This window comes from Toxorhynchites rutilus, chromosome 2 (genome assembly GCF_029784135.1).
Source record: "Toxorhynchites rutilus septentrionalis strain SRP chromosome 2, ASM2978413v1, whole genome shotgun sequence".
NCBI lineage: Eukaryota > Metazoa > Arthropoda > Insecta > Diptera > Culicidae > Toxorhynchites > Toxorhynchites rutilus.
In genome coordinates this window covers 344522693-344549472 of record NC_073745.1, presented here as the reverse complement: position 1 = coordinate 344549472, position 26780 = coordinate 344522693, and the positions used below count along the sequence as shown (strand labels likewise).

General features: G+C 40.8%; 1 protein-coding gene across 10 annotated transcripts in view; it reads right to left on the bottom strand.

Moving 5' to 3' along the window:
• The window catches only part of LOC129769730 (syntaxin-1A), a 116320-nt gene that overhangs the window by 34616 nt on the left and 54924 nt on the right, over nucleotides 1–26780 (bottom strand). For all 10 annotated transcript variants that reach the window (XR_008741952.1, XR_008741958.1, XR_008741953.1 and 7 more), the window contains exons 3-4: nucleotides 598–778; nucleotides 452–525 (exon numbers count right to left, since the gene is read on the bottom strand). Coding sequence is in view for 3 of the 10 variants with exons in the window: in XM_055772165.1 (XP_055628140.1) it covers nucleotides 452–525; nucleotides 598–778 (255 nt within the window). In the remaining 7 variants the exon portion in view is untranslated. The remainder of the gene's footprint in view (nucleotides 1–451; nucleotides 526–597; nucleotides 779–26780) is intronic.

Below are 26780 nucleotides of genomic sequence, written 5' to 3'. Positions count from 1 at the left end.
GATATACCAACGTCTCGTCATCCCCCCATGCATTTGATGACTACTGGATCAAAAAGTACCATAGAAAACATCTCTTTTGAGGTTTCTTAGAGAAATTAGAGACGAATGAACTCTCTGAGTTTAAAGTCTCTTTAATTCAATACCGTTACCGTTCTATTGCAGCAACTTTTATGTGACCCAGCTCTTCATGTGATACCGAATTCAGTGAACAGATGTTAAGATTGTACTTCATAATCAACAACTATCCGATGCCTTTGATGTTTTTACTGTTCTAAACTAATGAACAACTGTTAAACTAAATCTTGGCATACAGTGCTACCTGTGTGGCACACACAAATATTCTAAACCTATCGGGGTTAATTAATCTGTCTGATCATGGTAGCATTCACAAAATTTGAACTGTTAATCGATCATCATTTTCAAACGAAGATCATCATCCGAGTACACCTACCTTAAGTTTCCCTCTTACTCTGTTGGCAGTTTTTTTAATGTCGGCCATAAGGTCTTCGAGTTCTTGTTTCGTTTCTACGAGGAAAAATAAAGAGATTAAATAAATAATTTTGCAATCTTCAATACATAATCACAGCGATAACTTACTCTCATCCGATTGTGGGGCCGACAGAATGGCACTGTGTTTTTTCTTCACCTCCTCCACGTTTGCCTGGATTTTGTCGATCATTTCCCGGATTTCGCCCACGTCGTTGAAGAAATCCTCCATAAAGCTGCCCTCCACCGGCACGGCCACATCTTCGGGCATGTCCTCGTCATCGCTTTGCGCCTGTATTGTCGTTGTGTTGTTTCGTTTTATGTTCGTTATCAGAATGAAAATAGCGAAGGAAACAAACAAATATGAGTTTTTTTTTACTATAATTTAACGGAGAAAACAACACTAGCGAAACTAGAGGGAAACATTAAGCGGATAGACAGCAATTGACAGAACAAACCTCCATCATATAATTTCAATCTTATACCTGACCCGCCACAGTACGCTCTTTACGTCTTGAACATTGCTTTTCAAAAACCGTAGCATAGATTAATTTTGTTATTTTCAAAAAAGTCGCATATTTTATCACTACTCTATCAATAGACCTCGTATACCAGTGTCCCTACTAGTTATATTTTGAGCCAAGTATACACAATAATTTGTAATTAAAAGTGTATATTGGTTTTCAAAATATTCCTCTTTATTTTCTATACGCGTTCCAAATTCACTTGTGGGACCTCCAAAACAACTTCTGCCAATAAAAATTGTAGTTCTTCTTTAGAATACACTGTTAGCCATATTCATATACAATTCTTTAGATAAAAAACCTCGATTCTTCAACTAGCAATAATCACGCCTCAGTTAAATCTTATTGGTTACGAAATCACCACTGCACAAAACTAAAAAAATACGTTTTCAATTTCCAAAATTCTGACATTAAATAGTTCTGTATTGGTATTGAAGAAATGAAGATTGAATTTCTCAACAAAAAAATAGCACAAAATATATTCCACACAAAATTCTGCATGAATATTCGAACTTTACTTAGACCTTAGACCTTAGACTTAGAATTGATACTAAATTATATAAATCGATACTAAATTATATAAATCGATACTAAATTATAAATCTGAGAAGGTTTCCAATTTTGTTACTTTTTTCAATTTTTAGCAATTGCAGTACAAAATAGAGCTTCTACATATCATTTTACAGCATAACCATATGTCCATTATAATCCGAAGACTAGCAGTTTTCAATGTATAACGATTTGATTAATGTAGGTAAATATATCCGGCAATCGTTTGATAAAAAAAGAATGTTATGGTTTAAAATATATTCTGCTATGTTAGGAATCTCACTCCTTTATTGATTAAACGAAGGCAACCCAAGGTGATGACGCCACATCTGCAAATCGAATGAATCCGATCAAAATAGATGGCGTCGCAATAGCAACGCTCAAGAAATGAAAATTTTGGGCATCACCAACGATCGGTAGTGATCTTTCCTTGGGTAGGAACATTTACCCGTGGAATAGGGAAGAAATACTGTCGTTGCAGGATCAACCTGAATACAAACCGAGCGGCGAGATATAAACTACAGCATTGACAATTCATCAGTCATCTAACAAGCGACTTGACATCAGCAAGGCTTTCGAAATGTGCTTTCTTAAGGCCGAGTGTTTAGTTTAGTTTTCCAAATTGGTCCTTTTCAAGGCAAATTGGTCTTTTTCAAAGCTGATTAGTTTTAAAGCCTCTAAAATTCAAAATATCATCATCATCGTCTCGCTCCAGTTATCCGACAGCTGTCTTTTTCAATGCTGAGGTCACAAACACACTATGGTTTTGCTCGATTCTAAAGAAGAATGAAAGATATATATCGTACGGTATTTTATTCGGTGGGGGCGCTACGTCGATTTGCACAGCGTCTGGTGAAGAGTGCCTCCGTATTTTTGCATCACATCATATTTGAATCTGTACTGGGGTGTGAGTTTATAATTTCTGAAACGGGAGGGTTAGGGTGGAGGTGCAAAGTTCCGAGTCTTATTACCTCTTTGTCAGTTGAGAAAGTTGTGTGGTTGGGTGGCATGCTAAACATTTCATTTGAAAGTTAAAGGATGTATAAGTAATGATGGTTACCTATTGACCCAAAAACTTGTTTCAATAGCTCAAAACTGTTCCAAAATCAAACCATTGAAATTACAAAATTATATAAATATGAGTATCTGCTTGAAAATCCGTCTTAGTCAAGATTTCATCTTCAGAATATGCAAGAAGCAAACATAGTGTAGAGCAGAATCAAAGCAGAAGAGAAATATTAAAAATAACGTACGTTATTGGTTTTCATACAGTGGAGATTGTACGAATATGTCAACAAATGCGTCTTCAAAAAGATTACGGTAGTCGGGAACAAATATATAATCGCCTGGAGCCGCACTGTTTATAGTACGAGAAGAATGTCGCGTTGCATACTGAGTGCGTTACGTGTATTGTTCTGAGCGCGTGTGTTTTTCTCGCGAGGCCAAGAATCATGAATCAACATCTTCAGCTGCGCCTACAAAGCAGCGCAAACCCATCGGTCGTTTTCAGGACCACTAAAACTTCCAACTAAAGAATTACTTTAGAAATTCCGATGCATTCTGAAAATCTATTATATATTATTTTATGACTGAAGGGAGCTTCTGTGAATTCAGAAGTGTGTTTGGATTTATTGTTGTAATGATGTTGTTTGTTCGCTTCTAGTCTTGAAAAAAAACCAATGTGAAAAATCAAACTAAATAACTCGGTCTTGAGGAATACCATTTGGAAAGCCGTGCTGCCGTCCGGTCGTCAGCTGGAAGACTGATAAATCTTGGATGACTTATTTGCGCTTTCTTTCAATCGATCATAAAATTTTTGTAATATCAATTTTTATTTCTGGGTTAAAAGAGACGACAGGTGTTATTCAGTGTAAAAAGCATCCTCTGAGATGCTTCGTTCTGTGTTGGAGATGTAATTCTGGTAAGAGATACTGAGAAACTTCTTATATATTCAAGAAGATCAGTATTTTAAGCAAGCTTTTATCATTGCCATCAAATATTTGCAACAAAGAGAGCGCTGATTTAGATAAACCGGTTGAATTTTAGAAAGACAGCTAAGTAAAGTTTGTTCGCTATCGATCTCGTAGTATCTATAGTACTATAGATAGAGGATATCTAATAATGAAGGTGCAACGGTTTCAAGATTTACAAGTTTCATTGTATTCTTTCCTCGTAAAACAATCTAAAAAACTCATTGAACAACTTAATATTATCATAGCATATGTAAATGAAATACTTTAACTTATAAAAACATCTCAATTAAAATGGTCAAATGAGAACGAAATATGACGAGAACAAACCCCTCCCTACGGGTTTGATCATGCAATATTTTATGGATTAAATGAAAAAAGGCCCAATATGGTTTGTCGTCATCATCTTGTTATTAAAAATTTATCATCCGAAAGCATTGAGAGTATAAAACACTTTCCTTACTGAAACCAAACCAAACCCATTGTGCCAGCGCTGATAAACAGCAATTATCACGTTCATAGCAAATATTCCCTGCCCTAGTTCCCATTCTCAGAAGAATTCCTTCGGGGCCTAGCCGACACTATTCTCGTGATATAATATTATACAAATTCTTTCTCATATCAGTCTATACATTATACATCTGGAAGCTGGGGGGGATCACATCATAACGGGGTACACATTGCGACCGCCTTGCCCAACCAACCAACCGAAGACCGAAGGGGGAACCACTGTCGATATTAGATGACATCAGAGAGCACAGGAAAGCGCAGCAGTTGGCCATAAGTTCACTTGCGATTATCTGCATCTTCAGGCTTGAGTCAGCCGTCGTCGTCATTCTGTACCCGGGGCACACACACACACAAAAGTCATCATCTTGACTTTTGTGAACACGCGCGAAAGACACGTCCTCAGTATCCCTCAGCCCTCTCAGTTCAGGAAACTCCCACCCTCCTTCCCACATCGGCGTCAGACGAACAAAATGAAAAATATTTCAATTCAAGAATCCAAGAGAATCGATTTTTCTGCCTATTATCCTCCGCTTTTCTTCGTAATTTTAGCTGGAGAGGAGAGGTTATAGTCACATAAAAATAGCCTCATTTGTTCTCATTTGACGTGATAAGAGGACATATTAAAAGCAGACAATAATGCACCAAATGGTGGAAGGTGGAAAAATTTGGATATTGTCTTCTTCAAAACCGTCTTAATGTGATAACTTCAAGCTCGAAATCACACATCCTGGCCAGACAGTCGAGAGAAACGGTATTTTTCTGTATTTTTGTAGGTTTTTTTGCCGAACTTATAATGCGTGATTTTAAAAATTTTCCGTAGGTCCGATATTTGACAAACTATACACTTCTTGACATAATTAGTTTTCGACATATTTTGTTTTATATAATGACCCACTTTTGAACAGGGTCGGCAAAGTCTTATTCAACTGAGGATAGTCAGGGGACTATGAAGAAATTCGCCTTAGTATGCAATTGGAAATAAGTTTTGGCTTCTTCCAACAGTTTCCCCGTCAACATGAATCAACAGTCATTCGGGCGTTTAGTGGCTATCTCACTCTACGACTCGACTATCTCATTTCATTCTTCCCCGTCAAATGGACTTCAATACATATTGAAGTGAGTTCCCCCAAAATGAATTCGTTTCTCTCTCTCTCTCTCTCTCATGTATCACGTATGCATGTATCGATGTTTGAGTTCAACTAGAGCTAGATTTCAAGTAATGTTGACAACGAATGCCGAAAAAGTCCTAGTCGAAGCGAGCTACTGAGAGGAGAGGCGATTTTCATTTTTCATCTTCGAAGATTTCGAGCCCTGCTTTTGAATGCATTCGAATCACTTGACGAAGCATGTTTTCCTGGCTCCAAACGCCTCCACAACACGTTTACAAATATTTTGATAAGTTTCTTTGTAACATTCAACCCGAACATTTTTTTTTGAGTTTATGTCAGGTTATGTTAAATGTAACGGGTTTTGAAAAAAAGGAAGTCAATAGGAGGCTGTTCGATTATATTCGCCCGGATTCACTCACTATGTCATTTCTCCCCGTAATTGAAGAGTGATTTAGTTTTTGAAAAGAGAAAAAAGACAATCGATCTCTTGAAGGCAAATAAGATGATTGTTCGAAGATATTTGTTGAGTTTTTAGTCAGAAATGCGTTCACAAATAAAAATCTGAGTTTTTTTTGTCACTAATCGGGGAATATGGTCTTTCAAACATCGAATTCAACAACATTCGAGGAAAAAAAATCTTGTCCGGCTGTTTTTTTTTACTATTTTGGAAGTCGCACAACTTTGGCATGACTTTGTCAATCGAGCGTTTTGAACAATTTAATTGACAGATAGCGCTGCACCCAGTTAATAATAGGCTTGGATAAGGCTCTGACAGATTTATAAGTTTGCCGAGAACCAAGTTAATCAAAGTCAGTCTGCAATCTTGACTAGTTCAACTTATCGATTTGTTGAATCATATGTTCGATCGAAAATAGTTGTATAATTTCCCCCACTTATAACCTTCGCTGTTGGCGTCTTTTACTTTTTCAGATTTGATCAATAAACAATAACCAAGTTTTGCTTTCGTTTGCGGTGGCTATAGTCAGTTCATTAGAATGCCGACTGAATGAATTTTTTCACCCCCAACGCAGACTGTATGTTAATGTTAGCATAATTTGCTCGTTAAGATACACTAAGTATAACGAGAACCAGAAGAACATTTTAGTATCGGTTCGGTACTCAAGCTATGTATGCATAGTTCTTCTGAGATTATTGAACAGCTGAAACGTGGTTTCCGTGACCGGTCGATTTTTTGGCGTCAGTACTTACACAAAATCCTGCTATGGGAGGTTCAATTTCCATGCAGACCGGGGATTTCTTTTTTGGTAGAATTGGATTCTCCGACTTACAATTCGAATTTACCATTTGAAACCGCGTATCTCGCAGTTAAATACTGAGAAAAATATATCCAGGTAAGAGTAACGTAATCACATCTACTACTTAAATTTTTGTAATAAATTCATGAGATTTTTTTTTAATTTAAATTGCCATTTAATATTAATAAAAACTAGCAGACCCGTTGAACTCCATCACGCCCAAATTTGTTTTTTTTTTCGGGAAATGGGAAATGGAGCCGGCTCATGTCTAGTTCTTGAGTCTGATCGGTAGGAAACAGGTGAGTGAAGTCACCTCCCTGGTATCGATGGTTGACACTAAACATGGCGGAAATATACTGACGTAAAATAAGCGAAGATAAAAATATATAGCTTTCTTCACCTTAAACACAGTGCAGAAAATACGTACAGAATCTTGGAATAAAATCTATTTAAGCCTGCCGATGGATTCATCATCCTAATTCGAATGTGGTATCCACCCTCTCCATGACATAGCAATAGTTCATATTGTTATGCGTCGTATGAGTAATGGGACTTATATACTTTTGACGTAGAATAAGGTCTTTTGGGAACAAATTGAAAAAAGTAGAATCTATCGCATCATGAAAATTGTCCAACTTCAAGCGCTTATCGCTCAGTCTATCACGACGTTTTTGCATGAATCGAATTAAGGGCTCCCTAACTATCATGCATATAATTATATAGTTTAGTTGTTGAATTGATTGAAATGGTCTTTCCTCTGGTTTAATTCGGATTTGACGGAGTCCTTCCAGCAGGATCAACCTCATTTACCGCCAGAATGCCGCCACCTATGAGCATGGTGAATGGTGTCTACCTTTACAAAAACCGGAAAAAAAAAATTTCGAATTACTATATTTTTCTCTGCGGCCTTTTTTGAGGTATTTACGACGAAGACAGTGAGTTGCAATGTTTTCTCCTTATCAGCGATATACAAAACAATGGTGTGCTGAACACACAACACAGCGAATTTCGGGCCCTTGAGCCGTGTTGAAGTTGTGTTTTATTATTGGTGGCCTCGTCCTTGCTTGTGGCTGTTGGCAAGGAATCCAACGCCTTTACCCACCACTGAGGAAAGTCTACCAAGTCCTGACGAGTATTCTGCTCATTTGTTTTCTAAAACTCTTCCTATCCCTATGTGATCAAGGCGAATTGTCACCATATAAATCAATAGTAGATCTGTATATTCAGCGGGGTTTACTATCTGGTTCAGAGTTTTGAAAAATGGATCGCGCGCATAATTGCACAGAAACACACCGAATGGTCACCCGCAAAACGTACAAGTCGGGCAGCAGCCAACGCGAAAACTCAGAGTACTTGGGACGATCCGAAACCTTCGTGTTTAATGCCCTCTACGACTGCAAAAAAAATCCGAAACGACTGAACGCCCAAGGTAAGCTACCACGAAGGATGACTCTGATATAAAGCGAACCTCCAAGAATTGTCCCTTCAAGGCCCCGAAAAAGATCCGGGACGAACTAAGTGAGGCTAGGCGGTAAAAGCCCCCGGAAGGTTCCGAGGCCGAAGCATCTGAAAGCGCGGCTGAAGTTCGCGAAAGACCACTTCGATTGGATCGGTCCGGAGAAGGAAAATCAGTGGCGAAATTGACTGTGGTCGAATGAGACGGAGGTAAACCTCATCGGCTCGAACAGAAAAACTTGGGTCCATCGCCCAATGGGCTGCGCTTGCATGCCACAGTATACCACGAAGACATTCAATCATGGAGGAGGGAACATTATGGTGTAGGAGTGCTTCTCTTGGTACGGGGTTGGCTCCCTGTACTGGATGGATAAGATCATGGAACAGTACCTCTACACCCAAATCCTAAGGGATGTTATGCTGCCACACGCCGAGTGGGAGATGCCCTCGAAATGACAGTTCATGCAGGATAATGATCCGAACCACACCGCTAAGGCCGTCAAAAAGTGGTTCCAGGATAACAAAGTCGACGTCATGGAGTGGCCAACGCAATCACCGGAATTGAACCCTATAGAGAACCTATGAGAGATCGTGTAAAGGTCGGTGTAAACGGGAAGGTCGAAGAATAAGCAGCAACTATGAGATAGGATCCAAGCTTGTTGGTACGCCGTCCCGGTTACCACGGTATGAATTTTCTTGTTTTTATTTTTTATACCATGAATTTTGAAACCAGTCTTAATTTTTGTCGCGTAATTTTAGTTGTTAATTATGTTTAAAACGTATTTTTTAATGAATGACTATTGTTTTAACTACAAATGTTATAAATCTCTTTGAACAATGCAAATAAATTATTATAAATGGATTGAAGCACTGGATTGGATTTTTTTTTCTCAATTTTTTGTCATTTCCTCTTTTGTTTGAACAGTGGTCTTAATGTTTTGTCCGATACTGTATATTAGTTTCTGCTGATGTGTATCACACATATCACATGTTTCTGAAGGTTGAGAGTTTAGTTGAAGCTCAACAAATTGGTCTTTTCAAGCCTCTAGAATTCGAAACATCATTATCATCACTGACGATACAAGCATAATGTGGCGGCTGTAATTCTCAATCTAGAGAATTTCGTATACATTCGAAGCGAAAACTGCAGCGCAAGTCCTACCACTTAGTGATTCATTGGCCAACCAAAAATATATAAAAATAACTTCCTCGCAGCGAAGTGAATGAATCTGAATCGTGAAGCAGTTATCACACAATAAGAAGCAGAAGCATCAGCTACGATAGCAGCAGCATAAGAGTGTTTATTTTCCTGTGAAATAAAGGTCAGCGCATGTGTTTGTGTTTCACTCATGTCGCGGCGTGTTATTTCTACCATTTCATTAAGTATTAAATGATTAGTTCTTATCGAACCTTTTGAATTTCTAAAGAAATTCCCGCAGTGATCCTTCGAGTTCAAGTATCCAGACACATTTCACTCGAAAAACAATGCACCACCCGATGAGAGCCTCCAGTTTTGTTCATTAAAATATGATATAATGGCGGTGGTGGTGGTGATAAAACAAGCACAGAATCATCGTGTGTATGTCAACTGGGTCGATAGCTGTCATAGCTATAACATCAAGAAAGAGAATAACGCTTGCGATGCATGCTAATAATTCTCGTGCTCGTCGTATTAACGGGTGTTAAATAAAAAATGAGAATTTTTTCAATACCTTTCAGTAACTCAAATAAAGAGCGTAAAATTTTCTTTCTCCAAGAAAATTGCTCTTTGGGCTCCCTAGAAACAGTAGGCGTTTTGGTTTTGCTAGTTTGAATTTAGTCAAAGCAAAGATGGCGTCGAAACAGCACGTGCTCCGCGAACGCATTGTACGGTTCTGGCACATTTTAAGGAAGAAAATGTACCTGTCAGTACGGTATATCGTATCCTGGGTTCCCTGAACGTAGAGCGGAAGGTCGGAAGTGGTCGTCCGGTGACGATAATGACGAAGCAGAGGAAGACATTGTTAAAGAAGCTGTTTGACAACAAGGACCGAACCAGCCTGCGTGACGCCGGTCGGAAATATGGCTGCTCCCACGTATTGATCCATCGGACCCACAAGATGGAAGGAATCGTCTGCAGGAAGAAGACGAGGTTGCCGGAGTACACGGAGGAGCAGATTGAGACGGTTAAATCACAGTGTCGGTGGATGACCAAAAAATACCGCGGGACGTCTTTCGTTCTGGACGACGAAAGCTATTTTCCGCTGTCCAAAACGCATATTCCAGGAAATGATAATTACTACTCCAGCGACAAGTCATCCACACCGCCTGAAGTGAAATACAAGTTCAAGCACAAGTTTGAAAAAAAGGTTATGTTGTACATCGCCATTTCTGACCGGGGCATTTCAAAGCCTTGGTTTAAGCCGAGCGGTCTGGCAATCAACCAACAAATTTATCGAGAAGAGTGCCTCGATAAAATCCTGCTGCCGTTCATGAACGAACATCACGCGGATGGGAAGTACGTCTTCTGGCCGGACAAGGCGTATCTTGAGGAGAAAAAGATACCGTTCGTGCCGAAAGATCGTAACCCAACAAACTTGCCCCAGTGCCGCCCAAGAGAGGATTTCTTCGGCTCACTCAGTGCCCTAGTGTATAAAAACAATTGGAGGGCCAAGGACACGAAGCAACTGACTACAAGAATCCTGAATTGTATCCGGAAAATGGACGTAAGTGCCGTACAACGTTCTTGTGAGAGCATCGCGACAAAGTTGCGTCGAACAGCAGACCACGGCCCTTACTCAAACATTCACTGACATTTTTTTGAAGAAAATACACTATGTTATTAATAAAAAATACTGAAATCGATAAAAAAAAAATAATTTATATGTGATTGAAAAAATTCTCATTTTTTATTTAACACCCGTTACTATCGTGAATGAAAGAATGGATCATGAAACAATCAGTATCAGTTGATTCTACAAATCCACTCAAACTATTGGCTCTTTACAAAGCCTTGTCCTTTCAACTAAAGAGGTATTTCATAAATTTTGATGCTTTCTATTCGATGCAATAATATCCAACTTGATGAGCGAGCGTTTTTTTTACTAGCCCATCCCTTTTATTAGGCTCATTTAGAAATTCAGCTGTCACAGAGCCGAATTTATTCGTATACATTTTTATGTTAGGATAACTATTGTTGTATATTACACTGTAGCCAATTTTTTTAGGCGTAAGATTCCTATCCATCGATAAACATTTGTTTTATTATCTGTTACACAGTAGCTGTTTAGGCCTAAGAATATTCCAATTCTATCAACACATGTCGCCTTTTTCGGCGTAAGAATATTCCTATTGTTCGAATGTTCACAGTTGGACTGTTCACAACGGGACTGTTGATATAAGGCTTCCATTGTTGTGTTAGACCAATCACCGATGCAGCAGATCGTAATGTGAGCGGTAAGGGACTGGGATTACCGACACATGATGATTGTTGCGAGGACGTAGTAGCTAGAATAACACACAAAGATGGTCAGTTGAGGGACCCTGAGTTATTAGCTCATGATCGTTCGCTTAGTAGCGGACACGCCACCAATTAGGCTGAGGAGACCCCTTGCGAGCGTATTGATTCAAATGATTTTGTAGTCCTACGTCAACGAAGCGGTCGTATCACAACCCCATTTTATAAACTTCACCATCATCATGCCGCTTGGGAATAATGTCACGGGATTTAACATTCTCACTTATCAATCAATTTTATCAATTTTTAGGAGTATCAAATTGACGTTCATGACATCTAGTCCAGTGATTTAGGGAATAGTGGGGAATTTGGTCATTAACACTTTCGACGCCCCATCACCCAGATATGGGTGACACTTTCCTCGCTCAAATTGAGTAGGATTTTTAGAAGGAATTTGATAGAATAGGCACCTAAATGTAACTATAGGATATGAAGAAATATAATTATATCATAACCATAATATTATACTGTTTATACTATACTTTTTATTAATTTATAGTACGGATGGTTTGTACTGCAGTTTTTTGCAAAACCCCTATACTATGACTTTGGCATGTGTTATTGTCATCAATTCGTCTTCAATTGAAAACAAACATTGCTAGATCATGGGCCTGATCACGAACGTCACTTCACGGTTAAAACGAAATGAATTGTATGCAATTTGTATGCATTTCATTCCGTTTTCACCGTGAAGTGACGTTCGTAATCAGGCCCTATGTAAAAGTTATCTATAAACTAAGTGTTCGAGACGACACTAAGAAAAATTCGCGAATTGCGAGTACGAGAGGAGATTTATCCAAAAGTACGACAAAATTTTAAATTCCTGTAATTCCAACGGTGGAAAAAGGAGCTGATCGAGAACGAGATGAAAAAACGATGTTGTTGCTTTAAGATATTTATTGAGACTGATTGTGATAACAGTTGTATGGTGACCGGCTAGTTTGAACAATAGACGTACAATATGTTTATTTCAAATGGCATATCTGGCTCATGTAATTAATGGGGTTCAAGACAAAAAATTATTTGCTATAAATTATAATATTTTACATGCCGGCCACCTTGAAAGTCATTTCAACATAATTCATTCAACAATTCAAATTTTTTTTTTCTCATCTTTATACGGTTTGTACTGGAGATTCAGTCGTTGTTTGTGGACGCTCGGCTACGGTGACTGCATCCACTTCCACTGGTAGTCGACAAATTTTGGTTATTGGGCGCTTTATCAATTTCCCATTGGGTATCCTGATGGTGGCAACTCGTACGAGTCCATCCTCTCCTGGGTGAACATCCGTAACCCTCCCCATGGACCATTTCCCTATTGGTTGATTATCATCCCGTATAAGCACGATTGATCCAATGAGGAGGTTTTGGTTGACTGTTGTCCACCTGTAGCGAGTCTGCAACGTGGACAAGTATTCGTCCTGCCAACGTCTCCAAAAGTGCTGAGTTAAAAGCTGCATCTTCTGCCACATATCAAGCCGAGACGTCGGTATCTCCGAGAGGTCAGGTTCTGGTAATGTCAGAATCGGACGGCCAATCAAAAAATGACCTGGCGTTAAGGCCTGTAGATCGCTTGGGTCAGACGAGAGGGGAGTTATTGGCCGAGAGTTTAAAACGCCTTCGATTTGAGCCAACACTGTGGAAACGGCTTCAGCTGAGAGTAGACTATTCCCCACTATTCTGCGGAGGTGGTGTTTGAAAGACTTCACGCACGCCTCCCACAGGCCACCGAACGTTGGGGCATGTGGCGGGATGAAGTGAAACTCGATCTTGAGTGTGCTGGCTTCGTTGTGTACTGCTTCTTTGTGTTTCTGTGAAAGAAACTGTTGGCGTAGCTCTTTTAGCTCACGTTGCGCTGCTGTGAAATTAGTGGCGTTATCACAGTACACGGTAGTTGGCACCCCGCGTCGGGCTATGAACCGGCGAAGTGCGGCGATGAAAGCAGCTGAAGTTAAGTCGGTTACTAGTTCGAGATGTGATGCCTTCACCACCAGGCAAACAAACACCGCTACGTAAGCCTTAATAGGTGCTCCTTTCCGTGTGTTTGGTCGTAGGTAAATGGGTCCGGCGTAATCTATTCCTACAAACTGGAATGGATATGCTGGTGAAACTCTTTCCGGTGGGAGTTGACCCATAAGTTGCTCAATGGTTCGAGGCTTTGCCTTTGCACATGTCACGCAATTGTGGACGGTCTTTCTGGCCAGATTTCGACCTCCTAACGGCCAAAATTCGTGACGAATGGTCGACAGGAGCAGTTGTGATCCTCCGTGCAGCGTTTGTTGGTGTATTGTGTCTGCAATTAAAGAAGTTAACGGATTTTTATCCGGTAACACGAAAGGAAACTTCCTGTCAGGCGAAATCTTGGCAAAATGTAACCGGCCACCAACTTGAATGAGGCCATTCTGTAGCATGGGGTGGAGGTAACGTAGACGCGATGAACGAGATACAGATCTTCCCGCAGCGAGAGCGCTTATTTCTGCAGGAAAATGCTGTTTCTGGACTAGTCGTATCAGTGACAACAAGGTTTGTCTTATTTCTAGCTTCGTGAGTGGACCCAGACGACGTACATTGCCAGAACCACTGTTGTGTGCAAAACGACGACAGAGAGATGCTATGCGGAGTAATTTTGTCAATGAGGAATATTGTTCAATTAACTCAGACGGTGAACACGATGAATGGAGTGATATTTTGCGAGATTCCAAAAATTGATCTGCAACTTGCTGGGAAGGACGAATGTTATCAGGCCAAGGGTGGTTGGTTGTAGCTAACCATTCCGGCCCATTCCACCACAACGAGCTGTCCATTAGATCCTTTGAGATCATCCCTCTCGAAAGCAGATCGGCGGGATTTTCCAAACTGGGAACGTGTCTCCAAACTACATTGGGTGTAAGTCGTTGTATTTCGGCGACTCTGTTCGCGACAAAGGTCTGCCAAGTTGACGGTGTCGCCGCTAGCCAGTGTAAGACTATAGTAGAGTCGGTCCACAGAAATATCTCTTGGACGCGACCAATGCTATCCAAAACGGTATTGGTTAGTTGCGAAAGCAAAAGAGCTGCGCACAGCTCTAGTCGAGCGATCGACTTCACTTCTAGGGGAGCGACACGAGATTTGGTGGCGATCAGGCGAACAGTACAATATTCGTCAGGAGCAATAGATCGTACGTATATGCATGCTCCGTAGGCCTGCATGGAAGCATCGCAGAATCCGTGCATCTGCAATGCACTATTTTTGCAGAGGGACAATACAAATCGTGGAATGCGTATGTTTCTGATTTGGGCTACTTGTACTTGATATTCTTCCCACATTTGACGAATGACAGGGGGCAAGGTACTGTCCCATGGAATTTGTTCCTTCCATACGAGCTGCATTGTGATTTTTGCAGTCACAACGAGAGGACCCAACAATCCAAGTGGGTCAAATAGACTCGACATCCGCGACAACATAATTCGTTTTGTATATCTTTCAATAGGTGACCAATCAGGAACATTATAACTGATAAAGTCTGATGCTGGTTCCCACAGCAATCCCAAGGTTTTGATTGAGGAACCAGATTCAAACTCGAGAATGGTTTTTGACTCCCTCAGATGCTCTGGGATCATGTTGAGGACATCCTGGGAGTTTGACGAAAATTTACGTAGCTGAAATCCAGCCGAGTCTAACATGGAGACGAGTTGCGAGCATGTTTCTTTCAGCTTGTTGAGATCTTCGCAGCCAGTAAGAAGATCGTCCATGTAAAAATCACTGCGGATTACAGGTGCAGCGAGCGGGAACTTAACCTTCTCATCCTCGGCTAACTGCTTCAACACGCGTGTTGCGAGGAACGATGCACTGTTGGTGCCATAAGTAACCGTCTGTAACTGGAATATTTTGAGCGTTGTGTTTTTATCATCTCGCCAATAAATCCGCTGTGGCTGATCGGTAGGATGTACCATTATTTGGCGGTACATTTTGGCGATATCGGCGGTTACCACGTACGCATGCATGCGGAATCGCATTACTAGAGCGATGAGCGATTGTTGTATTGTGGGTCCGGTCAATAACACATCGTTGAGCGACATTCCGGATTGCGATTTGCATGACGCGTCGAAAACAGTACGAAGCTTCGTCGTCGAACTTTCGGGGCGTAACACCGCGTGGTGGGGTAAAAAATATTGAGGCGACTGATCATTTTCCGCCGATATTTCCCGCATGTGGCCCATCGATATATATTCATGAATGAACTCGTGATACATGGTTTTGAGTTCAAGATTTGCTTCCAATTTCCGCTCAAGTGCAAGGAAACGACGTTGAGCGTTATACTTATTGTCCCGCAACTGGGAAATTAATTCGAGTCTTTTCGGTAACTTGACAACATATCTTCCGCGATCGTCACGGGTTGTATTTTGCTTGAAATGATTTTCACATTCCTGCTCCGACGGTGACCAATTGTCTACTGAGGAGCACGATTCCATCTCCCAAAATTTTGTTACTAGCCTTTCCAGGCTATCAAGCCGACTAACATGATACGAATGACACGAGATTAGGTTGATGTCTTCTGTTTCAACCCTTATCGAATTCTTCAATTCACCGGATTCAATAGTGCTGACAATTCCTGGACGTCCCCGTGATTTGAATCTGTTCTCATTCCAACTGTCCCTTCCAATACGTTACGTGATACGGGAAACGATACGAGACTTAGGATAAACGAATAACACCAAATACGTAGCAGATGAAGAACACTTTATTCGCGGAGTACAACCATTTAATTTATACCAAACTACATTTATTTCTACAATTGAGCCTTTGAGAATGGTGATACCGAGTTAACTATGGCGAACTAAGAGAGACATTCTTTTTTCTACTACATTTTCTACTACTAAGATGGAAAGCGTTACTCTTTCTGGCTGCGTTCTTGTTTCTAAGCTCCGTATCTACTATCAACTGTAACATAGCCGGCCACCTAAACTTGGCTTTAGACAATTTACAATAGACATAAACAAAACTATCGAATCCGTTGTTGTCAACATTTCTTACAGATTTGCTTATTGCACAGATTCCTGTACACCGATTGATTCATCTGAAGGCAACGGAAAAATTCGTGAGGTTGGTCTTTTATAAATTCCGTTTGCTGTTTTGACGGTGACCACCCGGATGATATTGTCTTCTCCTGGATGCACTGCGACGATTCTCGCGAGAGGCCAAGCGATGGACGATTTGTTATCTTCCTGCAACAGAACCATTTGACCAATCCGAAGGCTAACTGGTATCGATGTCTTTTTTCGCTGATTATTCACTTCGGTTAAGTATTCCTTTTTCCACCTTTTCCAGTGGTTTTGAACTAGTTGTTGCAGCTGTTGATAATGTTTGAGACGATTCAAAGGAATGTTCGAATAGTCCGGATCTGGTAAGGCTGCGAGCGACGATCCCGTGAGGAAATGTCCAGGGGTTAAAACATCTAACTCGGAAGGATCCTCGGAGAGTGGGGTAAGCGGACGCGTATTCATGTTCGCTTCAATTTGTGTCAGAACAGTAACAAAATCTTCATATGATAACTTGGAGTTCCCAATTGTTTTGACCATTGTACTTTTTGCAGTTTTCACGGCCGCTTCCCACAGGCCTCCAAAGCTGGGTGCTCTTGGTGGGATAAACTTCCAGGTTATTCCTTTCGCGCCACATTCGTTAAAAAAAGATCTCTTGACTCGATTTACGGTTCAGAAGGTGGTAAAGATCTGCAAGAGCATTGTTGGCACCTCGAAAATTGGTTCCATTATCTGAGTGGATCTCGTTTGGCAGCCCACGGCGAGCGATGAAGCGGCGCAGGGCAGCGATAAATACATTTGTTGATAAATCGGATACTAATTCTATATGAACTGCTTTTGAACTGAAGCAAATGAATATAGCGATAAATGCTTTTTTCGGAGCGGCACGACGATGGACTGGCTTCAGGTATACTGGACCGCAATAATCAACACCAGTAATTGCGAATGGACGGCTTGGAACTACGCGTGAAGTGGGCAACTGGCCGACGGGTTGTGTTACAGGAACAGGATTCAATCGGAAACAATTTTGACAATTTCGACAAACGTAATGTACGAGTAATTTTCCACGTATGGGCCAGAATTCTTGTCGCATTGCAGACAAAGTCATGCGAGGTCCTGAGTGCATATTTGTAATATGGAAATGCTTAGCGACAAGGCGAGATAATGGATGCTTATCTGGTAATATTATAGGGTGTTTAGTTTTGTAGCTCTCTGTGGATTGCGCCAATCTTCCACCGACACGCAAGACTCCTCTATCATCGACGAAAGGTAGTAAGTGTTTCAAATTAGATTTCATTGACAGAGGTCTTTTATATTCCAGTGCTCTCTTTTCATCAGCGAAGGCTTCATACTGGGCTGACCTCACTAAGCATTCCTTGGCTTGTACCAACTCCATCGCTGAGAGAAATTCTTCATGTGACTTTCTTTGCTTGCTTCGGCAACAGTTTAAAAAGCGTAATATATATGCTGTTATTCTGAGCAAACGCTGGAAATTGGAATACCGCTCAAACAGAAAAAATGGTTTCAGGACAACTTGAGCAACCATCACCGTTCGTTTTCGTTCCAGGATTTCTTCAGAGGGCGGAATCAATTGCGTGTTCTTAGGCCACCTTTCCTCTTCTTCACGGAGCCAATCCGGACCGTGGAGCCACATTGTGCTTTTCATAAATTCTGACGGCAACATTCCACGAGAAACGACATCAGCAGGATTATCAGTTCCTTTAATATGTTTCCAGCTTTTACCGCTTGTAAGCCGCTGAATTTCGGCAGTACGGTTCCCGATAAAGGTCTGCCAAGTATTTGATGGTGCTCGAATCCAATATAGAGTGACTATAGAGTCCGACCATAACCAACACGGAGTGTCCTTCATTCGTAATGCGCATGCAGTTTTATGGTAGAGCTTGGCACCCAATAGTGCAGCACAAAGCTCCAAACGTGGTAAGCTGATTCTTTTCAGAGGTGCAACTCGTGATTTCGAGGTAATCAATTCGGTCTTAACTTTTCCAGTAACGTTCATTGAGCGAGCGTATATACAAGTACCGTAGGCTGATTCTGAAGCGTCGCAAAACACATGAAATTGAGTTTCCACGGAATTTTGTAAAAATACGAAACGGGGTACTTTAAACATTCGCAAAAGCGACAGCTGATTACTGAACTCCTTCCAATGTATTTCAATTTCGTCAGGTACTCGTTCGTCCCATTCAAGAGAGGCTAGCCACAGACGTTGCATACGTATTTTCGCCCAAGTAACAACGGGAGATACCAAGCCAAGAGGATCATATAATTGAGCAATTGATGAGAATATTTTACGTTTAGTCCAGTAGCCATCATTCACATTTGGCTGTATATCGATACAAAACTGATCCGTTTTTGTTTCCCATGCAACTCCAAGGGTTTTTACTTTTGATTCGTTTTCGAAATATAAGGTAGTCGTTGTTTGTAACTCTCCCGAAGACATATCAGCCAGAACTTCCTGACAGTTAGAGCTCCATTTTCGTAGCTGGAATCCGCCTTCTGCGAGTAACGTTTGAATTTCGTAACGCAAATGTTTAGCTTCGTCGATTGTTTCGGCTCCGGATAGTAAATCATCCATATAGAAATCTTCGGTTACCACACCCGCAGCCCGTTTGTACCTCTTTCCTACATCCGTCGCCAATTGTTGAAGTACTCGAGTGGCAATGAATGATGATGGGGATAAACCATATGTGACCGTTTGTAATTCATAGACTTGAACAGGGTCGGACGAACTAAATCTCCAAAGTATTCTTTGTAACGAAGCATCGGTGGGATGTATTTTGATTTGCCTGTACATTTTCTCCACGTCCGCAACAAGGGCAACGGCATGTTTACGAAAACGAAGCATAAGTACTAAAAGATCATCTTGTATTACAGGACCGGTGAGCAGTGCTTCATTGAGAGAAAAATTTTTAGATGTTTTCGCTGATCCATCGAATACAACACGTAGTTTAGTTGTAGAACTCGATTCCTTTAGCACTGAATGGTGGGGCAAATAGCAAACAACTTGATCTTGCCTTGAGGGTAACTCATCCAGCTTACCGACATGTGTCATGTGTTTCATGCATATATATTCCTGGATGAACTCGTTATATTTTTTGCGCAAATCACAATTCCCGTCTAACCGTCTTTCCAATTGATACAATCGTTTCAAGGCGAAGGATTTAGATTCGCCAAGCATATTTTGAAAATCGATCCGTTTAGGGTATTGTGCCACGTAGCGACCGTTACTGTCTCGATTAATAGTATTTCGAAAGTGAATTTCGCAGTCCTCCTCTTCTTGTGTTCGTGGCGTCTTGTCTTGAAGCTCTTCGACGTTCCAAAACCTTTCAATAACTTCGTGCAGATTATTAACAGTTCCAATATTGCACGTAACTTTATTATTTTTCGTTTTCCATTCTGTTTCTCCAGCAGCAATCCAGCCGAAAACTGTGTTCACGAATACAGGTAAATTATCTCCAATTCGATGAATCTGGCACCGGCCACCATTAAGTAGATGATAATCGTAAAAATACTGGGAGCCCAACACAATATCAATAGGACCGGAAACGCTGAAATTTGGATCGGCTAATTCTATGCCGGATGGAACCTTCATGTTTGACAAGTAAATCGATGCAGAAGGGTGATCATCCGTAACATGTCCTAAAACCAAGAAATTCATTGGCATTGTAAATTCCGTTGTTCGGGAAGCTATCGTCGTGGAAACTTGATGCACCGCTTGTTGGCGTGATCGTCCGATTCCGCTAATTTCGACTTTCTTGTCGTATCGTGGTAGGTTCAAAAGCGTGCATAGTTTCTCCGACATAAGATTGGCTTGCGAGCCACAATCTAACAAAGCTCTAGCTAAATGCGTTCTTCCCCAACAATCCTTCACTTTCAATATAACAGTAAGTAAAAAGACGTGTTTTTCAGTACTGCCTTCCACCATATTTGAAGATGTTGCAGTCATCGACGTTGAAGATGTCTCGTTTGGATTTGTAAAAAAACCGGAAGTTGGCATAACAACGGTACCAGATGACTCCGAGGAAGCATTGGACGAGAAATTGGCTGACGGAAACCCAGGATGTAGTAACGTATGGTGCTTCTTGGAACACGTCCTACATCGGTATCTGGACGGGCAATCCCGAGCGATATGATTGCGCCCTAAACAATTGCTGCAGAGTCGTTTTAAGTTCGTTATCTTTAAGCGTTGTTCTATAGATAAATTGTTAAAATCAGGACATCTTAGTACAGAATGTTTTTCGTTACATATAATACACGATAGACCGACATTTTCGACTGCAGAATTGACTGACATTCTCATTGGACGATTTCTCGTGTCGTTCCACGAAGATGAATTTTGCTGGAATGAATTCGCTGGAACAGCAACAGTTTGATCGACTATCACTGCATCTAGTATTCGCGTTTGTCTTTTCAAAAATTCAACGAGGTGCGAGAACAGAGGATCTTCATGCAGTGTGGCTTGTTCTTCCCATTGTTTTTGTGTCGTTTCATCGAGTTTAGAAACCATTAAATGCGTCAGCATCGCACCCCATCCGATTGTTTTCTCTCCCAACTGATCTAGTATTTTCGTGTTTCGGTCGAAGCAGTCGATAATATCATGAATCGATGTAGCAGACTGTCTTTTTACCTTTGGATATTCCAATATGGCATTCAGGTGTCGTTTTTTCAATAAATAGACATTTGAAAATCTTGCTACTAAGCCATTCCACGCCACACGATAATTGACTTCACTCATCTGGTAGCAATCGATTAATTTGAATGCTTCACCTTTCAGGGAAGCACGTAAATAATGAAATTTTTGTATGTTGCTCAATTCTGGTGATGAGTCTATCAGTGCCTTAAATGTATCGTGGAAAGGAAGCCAATTTTCGAAATTACCGTCGAACTCAGGCAAATTTATTTGCGGTAATCGCACGTACGATTGCACATTATCCGAACTCGTAGACGATTGAGCATTCGTACTTTCTTGTTGAGATGCTAGTCGTGGAATTTTGCTTGTCAAACCCGCCCTCACTTGAAAATATTTTTCTTCGAATTCCGCCCGAACCTGGCGATTTATTTCTACGTTTTCATCATCTTCCTCCGAGCATTCTATCTCTCCTTGAATGTTTTCGAACTCATCCCACTTGGCTTCAAGTTTTTCCAGTCGGAATTTGATTTGATTTTCATCCTCAACATCACCGGTACGAAGGAATATTTCTATTCGTTTTAAAAAATCCATCGTGCTGTCCCTGAGACTGATTTTCGCCTTCATCTTCTTTCCCATAGTTGATGTTGAACGAAGCGACATACACGTAAAAGTAACAGGAACTGGTTCTGCAATGGACGACAAGCAAAGTACCCTTGCGCGAAACTAACCGCATTGGACAGGTACTCACCTGGTGAGCCTGTCAATGAGGCGTTGTATTATGAATAATAGATGATTCTCTCTAACACCAGCGCGTGATTTGCGGATGTAATTAATGCGTGATCCAAACGATGAATACTCGGCCACCAAATATTGCTTAGATCCTTGAATCTCGAAAAAAAAAGACCAGGTAGGCGCGCAAGATATAGTGTTATATTTGGACAGATACTCACCCAGTGAGCCTATCAATAAGACCTTGTATTGTTCAAACTATTTGCTATGGCGGCGCCTATTTCAATAATGGACCTGCTCGTAAAAACCCATCCCATCCCGTAAAAACCCAACCCATTTTTACCCATCCAAAAAGGGTTTTCTGGAGAACGGGATTATTATTTTCTAGGTTGATTTTTCCATATCGCAGTATTTCCGCGAAGCATTCGTTTCCGATGATAGCATCGATTGGACCCGGTATATTGAACGTAGGATCAGCCAAATAGACATAATTTGGAATGTTCCAATCGATACAGGATACGGTCTTATGTGGCAAGGCTCTAGTGATCGCTGGCAGAACAAGGAAAGCTAATTTCTTTCTGTAGGGGGCTACACGAGATGAGACGACGGCGACAGACGAACGTTCAACCTTTGCGATACTTGATCCAATTCCAGCTACATCTACACGAGAGACGACGGTATCGAGACTAAGTTTTTGACGGAGCGATTCACTGATAAAATTACATTGTGATCCACAATCGAGGAGTATTCTAACAGGATGTATTTTTCCACTCATATCCTCAAAGTTGACGAGTGCAGTCCACAGAAGAACCAAATCGCTGCCGCAATTCGAATGTGCTGCTAGAGATTCCGACAGATTTGATGAGACTCCAATATCATTCCCAGAATTTGCAAAATGAGCGGTTTGGTTTACGGTGGGACAAAGAGCTGATTGTCGCACTTGGGTGGATGGTAATACAGGTGGGGGACCAGGTTGGTTAAGATTGGCTACGATTGGCAGATGTGATGTCTGTTGATCTGTATGAGACGACTCGAGAGGAGGTAAGTGTAGCAGCGTATGATGTTTGCGTTCACATTTTCGACAGTTCGATGACGGGCAATTTTTACAAATGTGCGACGAAGTTCTGAGACAATTCAAACATAGGCGATGACCTTTTGCGAAATCCAACCGTTCACGAGGCGACAACCTACGAAATTTCGGACAATTGGCGAGATAATGATTTTGACCACAGCTGTGGCATGATGGTGAGGACGACGACGAGAATTCAGCGGCGTGATAAACTGACGACTTCATTTTTGTTTTTGTTTCCACAGTACGATAAGACGTTTGCTGTGAAATTTGTGAAACAGGCGAAAGCGATTGTAAAACTCGAGCATAATCCTGTAAAAATTGAATCATGCACACATACGATGGCATCCCGTCATTTATCGCGCCATCTTCCCTAGCGGTATCTCTCGAGGCATGATGTTCCCATTCTCTTAGCGTTCGGTTATCTAGACGTAAACTCAACTGATACACTAAGATTGAGCTCCAACGATCCGCAGGCTCACCAAGTCTTTTTAGAATGGAGATGTTTCGTTCAAAACTGTCAACTAACTCCAGAAGCGACTCTGGAGATTCACGTCGCATTGCAGGAGTGTCGAAAAGTGCCTTTATGTGACACTTGATCAAGAGACGTTTGTTATTATAACGGTTAACTAACGTTTTCCATGCCAGGGGATAATTTTCCGATGAGACAGCGAGAGGATCAATCAATCGGAGTGCCTCACCTTTCAGTGTACTTTTGAGGTACTGAAATTTTTGCACTGCGCTTAATTGTGCACATGAGTTTACCGCCGCATCAAAGGAGTCATGAAACGACTGCCAATCAGCTAGTTTGCCGCTGAATTCTGGTAATTTTAGCTCGGGATACTTCACATGATTGATCTGGGTTACGGTTTGATTTGATCGTGATTGGTTCGTAGCTGGTTGTTTCGGTAAGACATTGGTTAGGATTGATTTGCATCGATAAAATCGTTCCTCCGCATCATCCAACAGACCCTCATACTCCTTCTTCAACACTGGAGAGAGAAGTTGCAACTTCAAAACCGTCTCGCCATAATGCTCGAACAATTCATCAAGCCTAGCCAACCTTACCGAAACCTGCCCCGAATCTTTCTCCGCATCGAACCTTTTTGTGAACTCTTCTATTCTTCTCATTGATCTTGTTATATTATCTACACGCGCTTGCATCGCGGTGATATCATCGGATATTTTCTGTTCGATTTGCGACATTTCGACAAATTCGGAGAAAGATTCGTTCGTGTTATTCGAATTATAGTATGGAACGAACCCACCTGATGTTTGAGAGCGCTGTTAAAACATCCACCAACCGACTCAAATTGCCAATGGCGTCGATGATGCTGCACGGCAACACGTGCTTCGTGAACTGGAAATCTGGAATCCACTAAATTCCTCGTTTTCTTTCGTAATTCCGTTTCTTATTTCCAGTGGGAAAACTATTAGTCACTCTCGATTTAGTTCCAGACGACAAATTGCGAGATATTTGAGATATTTCGCGACACAATGGATTCTCAAACAATTGTTCACGGGATAGTAGATCACCCAACAATGAAATGGCGAAACAATATAGTTCACTGACCAATCCTTCGCGAAACAATAGATCACCAACAATGGCTCGCGAGGTAACCGATCGCGAAACAATAGATCGATAACCACGTGGATCCACAATGTCCAAGAATGTTGGAAATTTCACTGAGAATTTTTGATTTAGCACTCCTACGAACACTTGATGCAATCGGCACACAATTCGCTTTGTCAATTGGCGCTCAACAAGCGAGAAATTCTTCAGTTTCGGAGCCACGTGTTCTTTTCACCACAATGTGATAACCGCGTCCAACCGAAATCCGGTTCGAAGGACCATGTTCGAGACGACACTAAGAAAAATTCGCGAATTGCGAGTACGAGAGGAGATTTATCCAAAAGTACGACAAAATTTTAAATTCCTGTAATTCCAACGGTGGAAAAAGGAGCTGATCGAGAACGAGATGAAAAAACGATGTTGTTGCTTTAAGATATTTATTGAGACTGATTGTGATAACAGTTGTATGGTGACCGGCTAGTTTGAACAATAGACGTACAATATGTTTATTTCAAATGGCATATCTGGCTCATGTAATTAATGGGGTTCAAGACAAAAAATTATTTGCTATAAATTATAATATTTTACACTAAGTTTGATCTTCATTTCATAATTTAATCGCAAGTTGGACTCTGCAAGAAACTCAAAAACGTCGCGTTGGGCGTCGAACGTGTTAAATGGAGGGAATTGTGTAAGGGAATATTGCATATTTACTTCACTTTGAAGAAGGCAATCATTAGCAAAAATTTCCACAAAAGCTTTATTGGATACTCTGAAATTTGCGATTCTCGGCATCTGAAATGTAATATACAATTGAACAACATCGCAATGTTTGAGAGACTTTCGTCAGTTAATGATGATGGAACAGACGACGAAACAGTACAGAAGCCCAGAAAAAAGGAAATTGTACAATGAATAAATTTGTCAAGACTTTTTAAGACAAGTTAACACATTAAGGACCGCACGTTTTGGCGCAAACTTGAATGCTTCATTTGTTCGGATTCCACGATTGAGATCGTTTCCTTCGATGTGGATGTGACGAAGGCGATCCATCGGTAGGCCTTGTTAGATTCTTGGCAAACCAAGGATTTAACCTTCAAGTGTAGAAAACTCGGGTTATTTCGTAATCCATCCGTAACAGACGGAACGCGAAACACGAGAAATCTCGTGAGCGGTCCGCAATGTGTTAAACTTGAAAGGAAAAGGAAAATCTTTATATCATAGAAAGAAATCTGAACATAGTTTGAAATCCCTTCCGACTGGCAGTGACAAAAGTTTGGGATCAATTTCAAAACAAACTCAAATGGTCGATTCTCATCCTGATGTGCAGAATAAGCGTTCTGAGTGTTATTATTTTTTCCTAGTATTTATGTGAATCTAGATTTCCTACAATGCCGCTGATGGGAACAAAACACCGTAACAGAGTGGATATCAAAGATGACATAAGGTGTACTTTTCTACAACGTTCTCAAGAATTACGATTTTGGCGGAAAGCGTACAGGCGCAGATGTCATACTTACTTGACAGACTTTATATACCATTTTTGTGATCAGTTACAAGTATAAAATTATTTATTTTATTGATCTACTACAGATTTTTCTTCCGAAATACTGATAGGGGGAAGCACTGGAATTAGCTTTCGTAAAGGGGGGAACGGAGCAAAAAAGGTTGAAAACCACTGATCTAGTCGGACGCTCTAGATATGGTTTCGTGGTCGTCATAAGACATTTTAATGTTGCCTTGGTTGCGGTGTCCTTGCTAAAAATTTCTTGCATTTTTACAATGACATGGCGTTTCATGGCACGGTTAATCGCACAGCGCTGATCAATTTCGGTTTACCAATCGCCATCAATTTGAAGAAAGTTGTGCTCTTCATTCAATCCGATTAAATTTTATTATAATTAGAGATTGCCACCTGCACAACACAATTTTGGTGTCCCCTATTGGAACTTCAGCTTAATGCAATATCTGCATATCCACGGACTAGCACAAAGCATTGAATTTATCTATCACGCCCAGCCTTCTTACTTATAAAGTAAAAGTGGTTCATCCAACCATTAACTAAAATTCGAATGGCGTCATCTTTTATCGATCGAGAATGAACGATTGAAAAATTGGGGTGGAACATGAGTGTTTCAAATTGCCTTCAAAACATCAATTTTGTGCGGGACAGAATTCGTCGGGACTGCAATGGTTCTTGGAAATGGGACGAATGAAAAAAAAATATTGAAAATTTGTTCACCGTTTATAAACCATCGGATCATGATGATGATACTTTCCCAGTTCAGCTCGCCTATAGAAAGGTTTTATTCGCTAAGTACCTGTGCTAATTGACAAGGTTGTGAGACATTTGGAAAATACCTTCATTAGCATAGAATGAGGGATTAT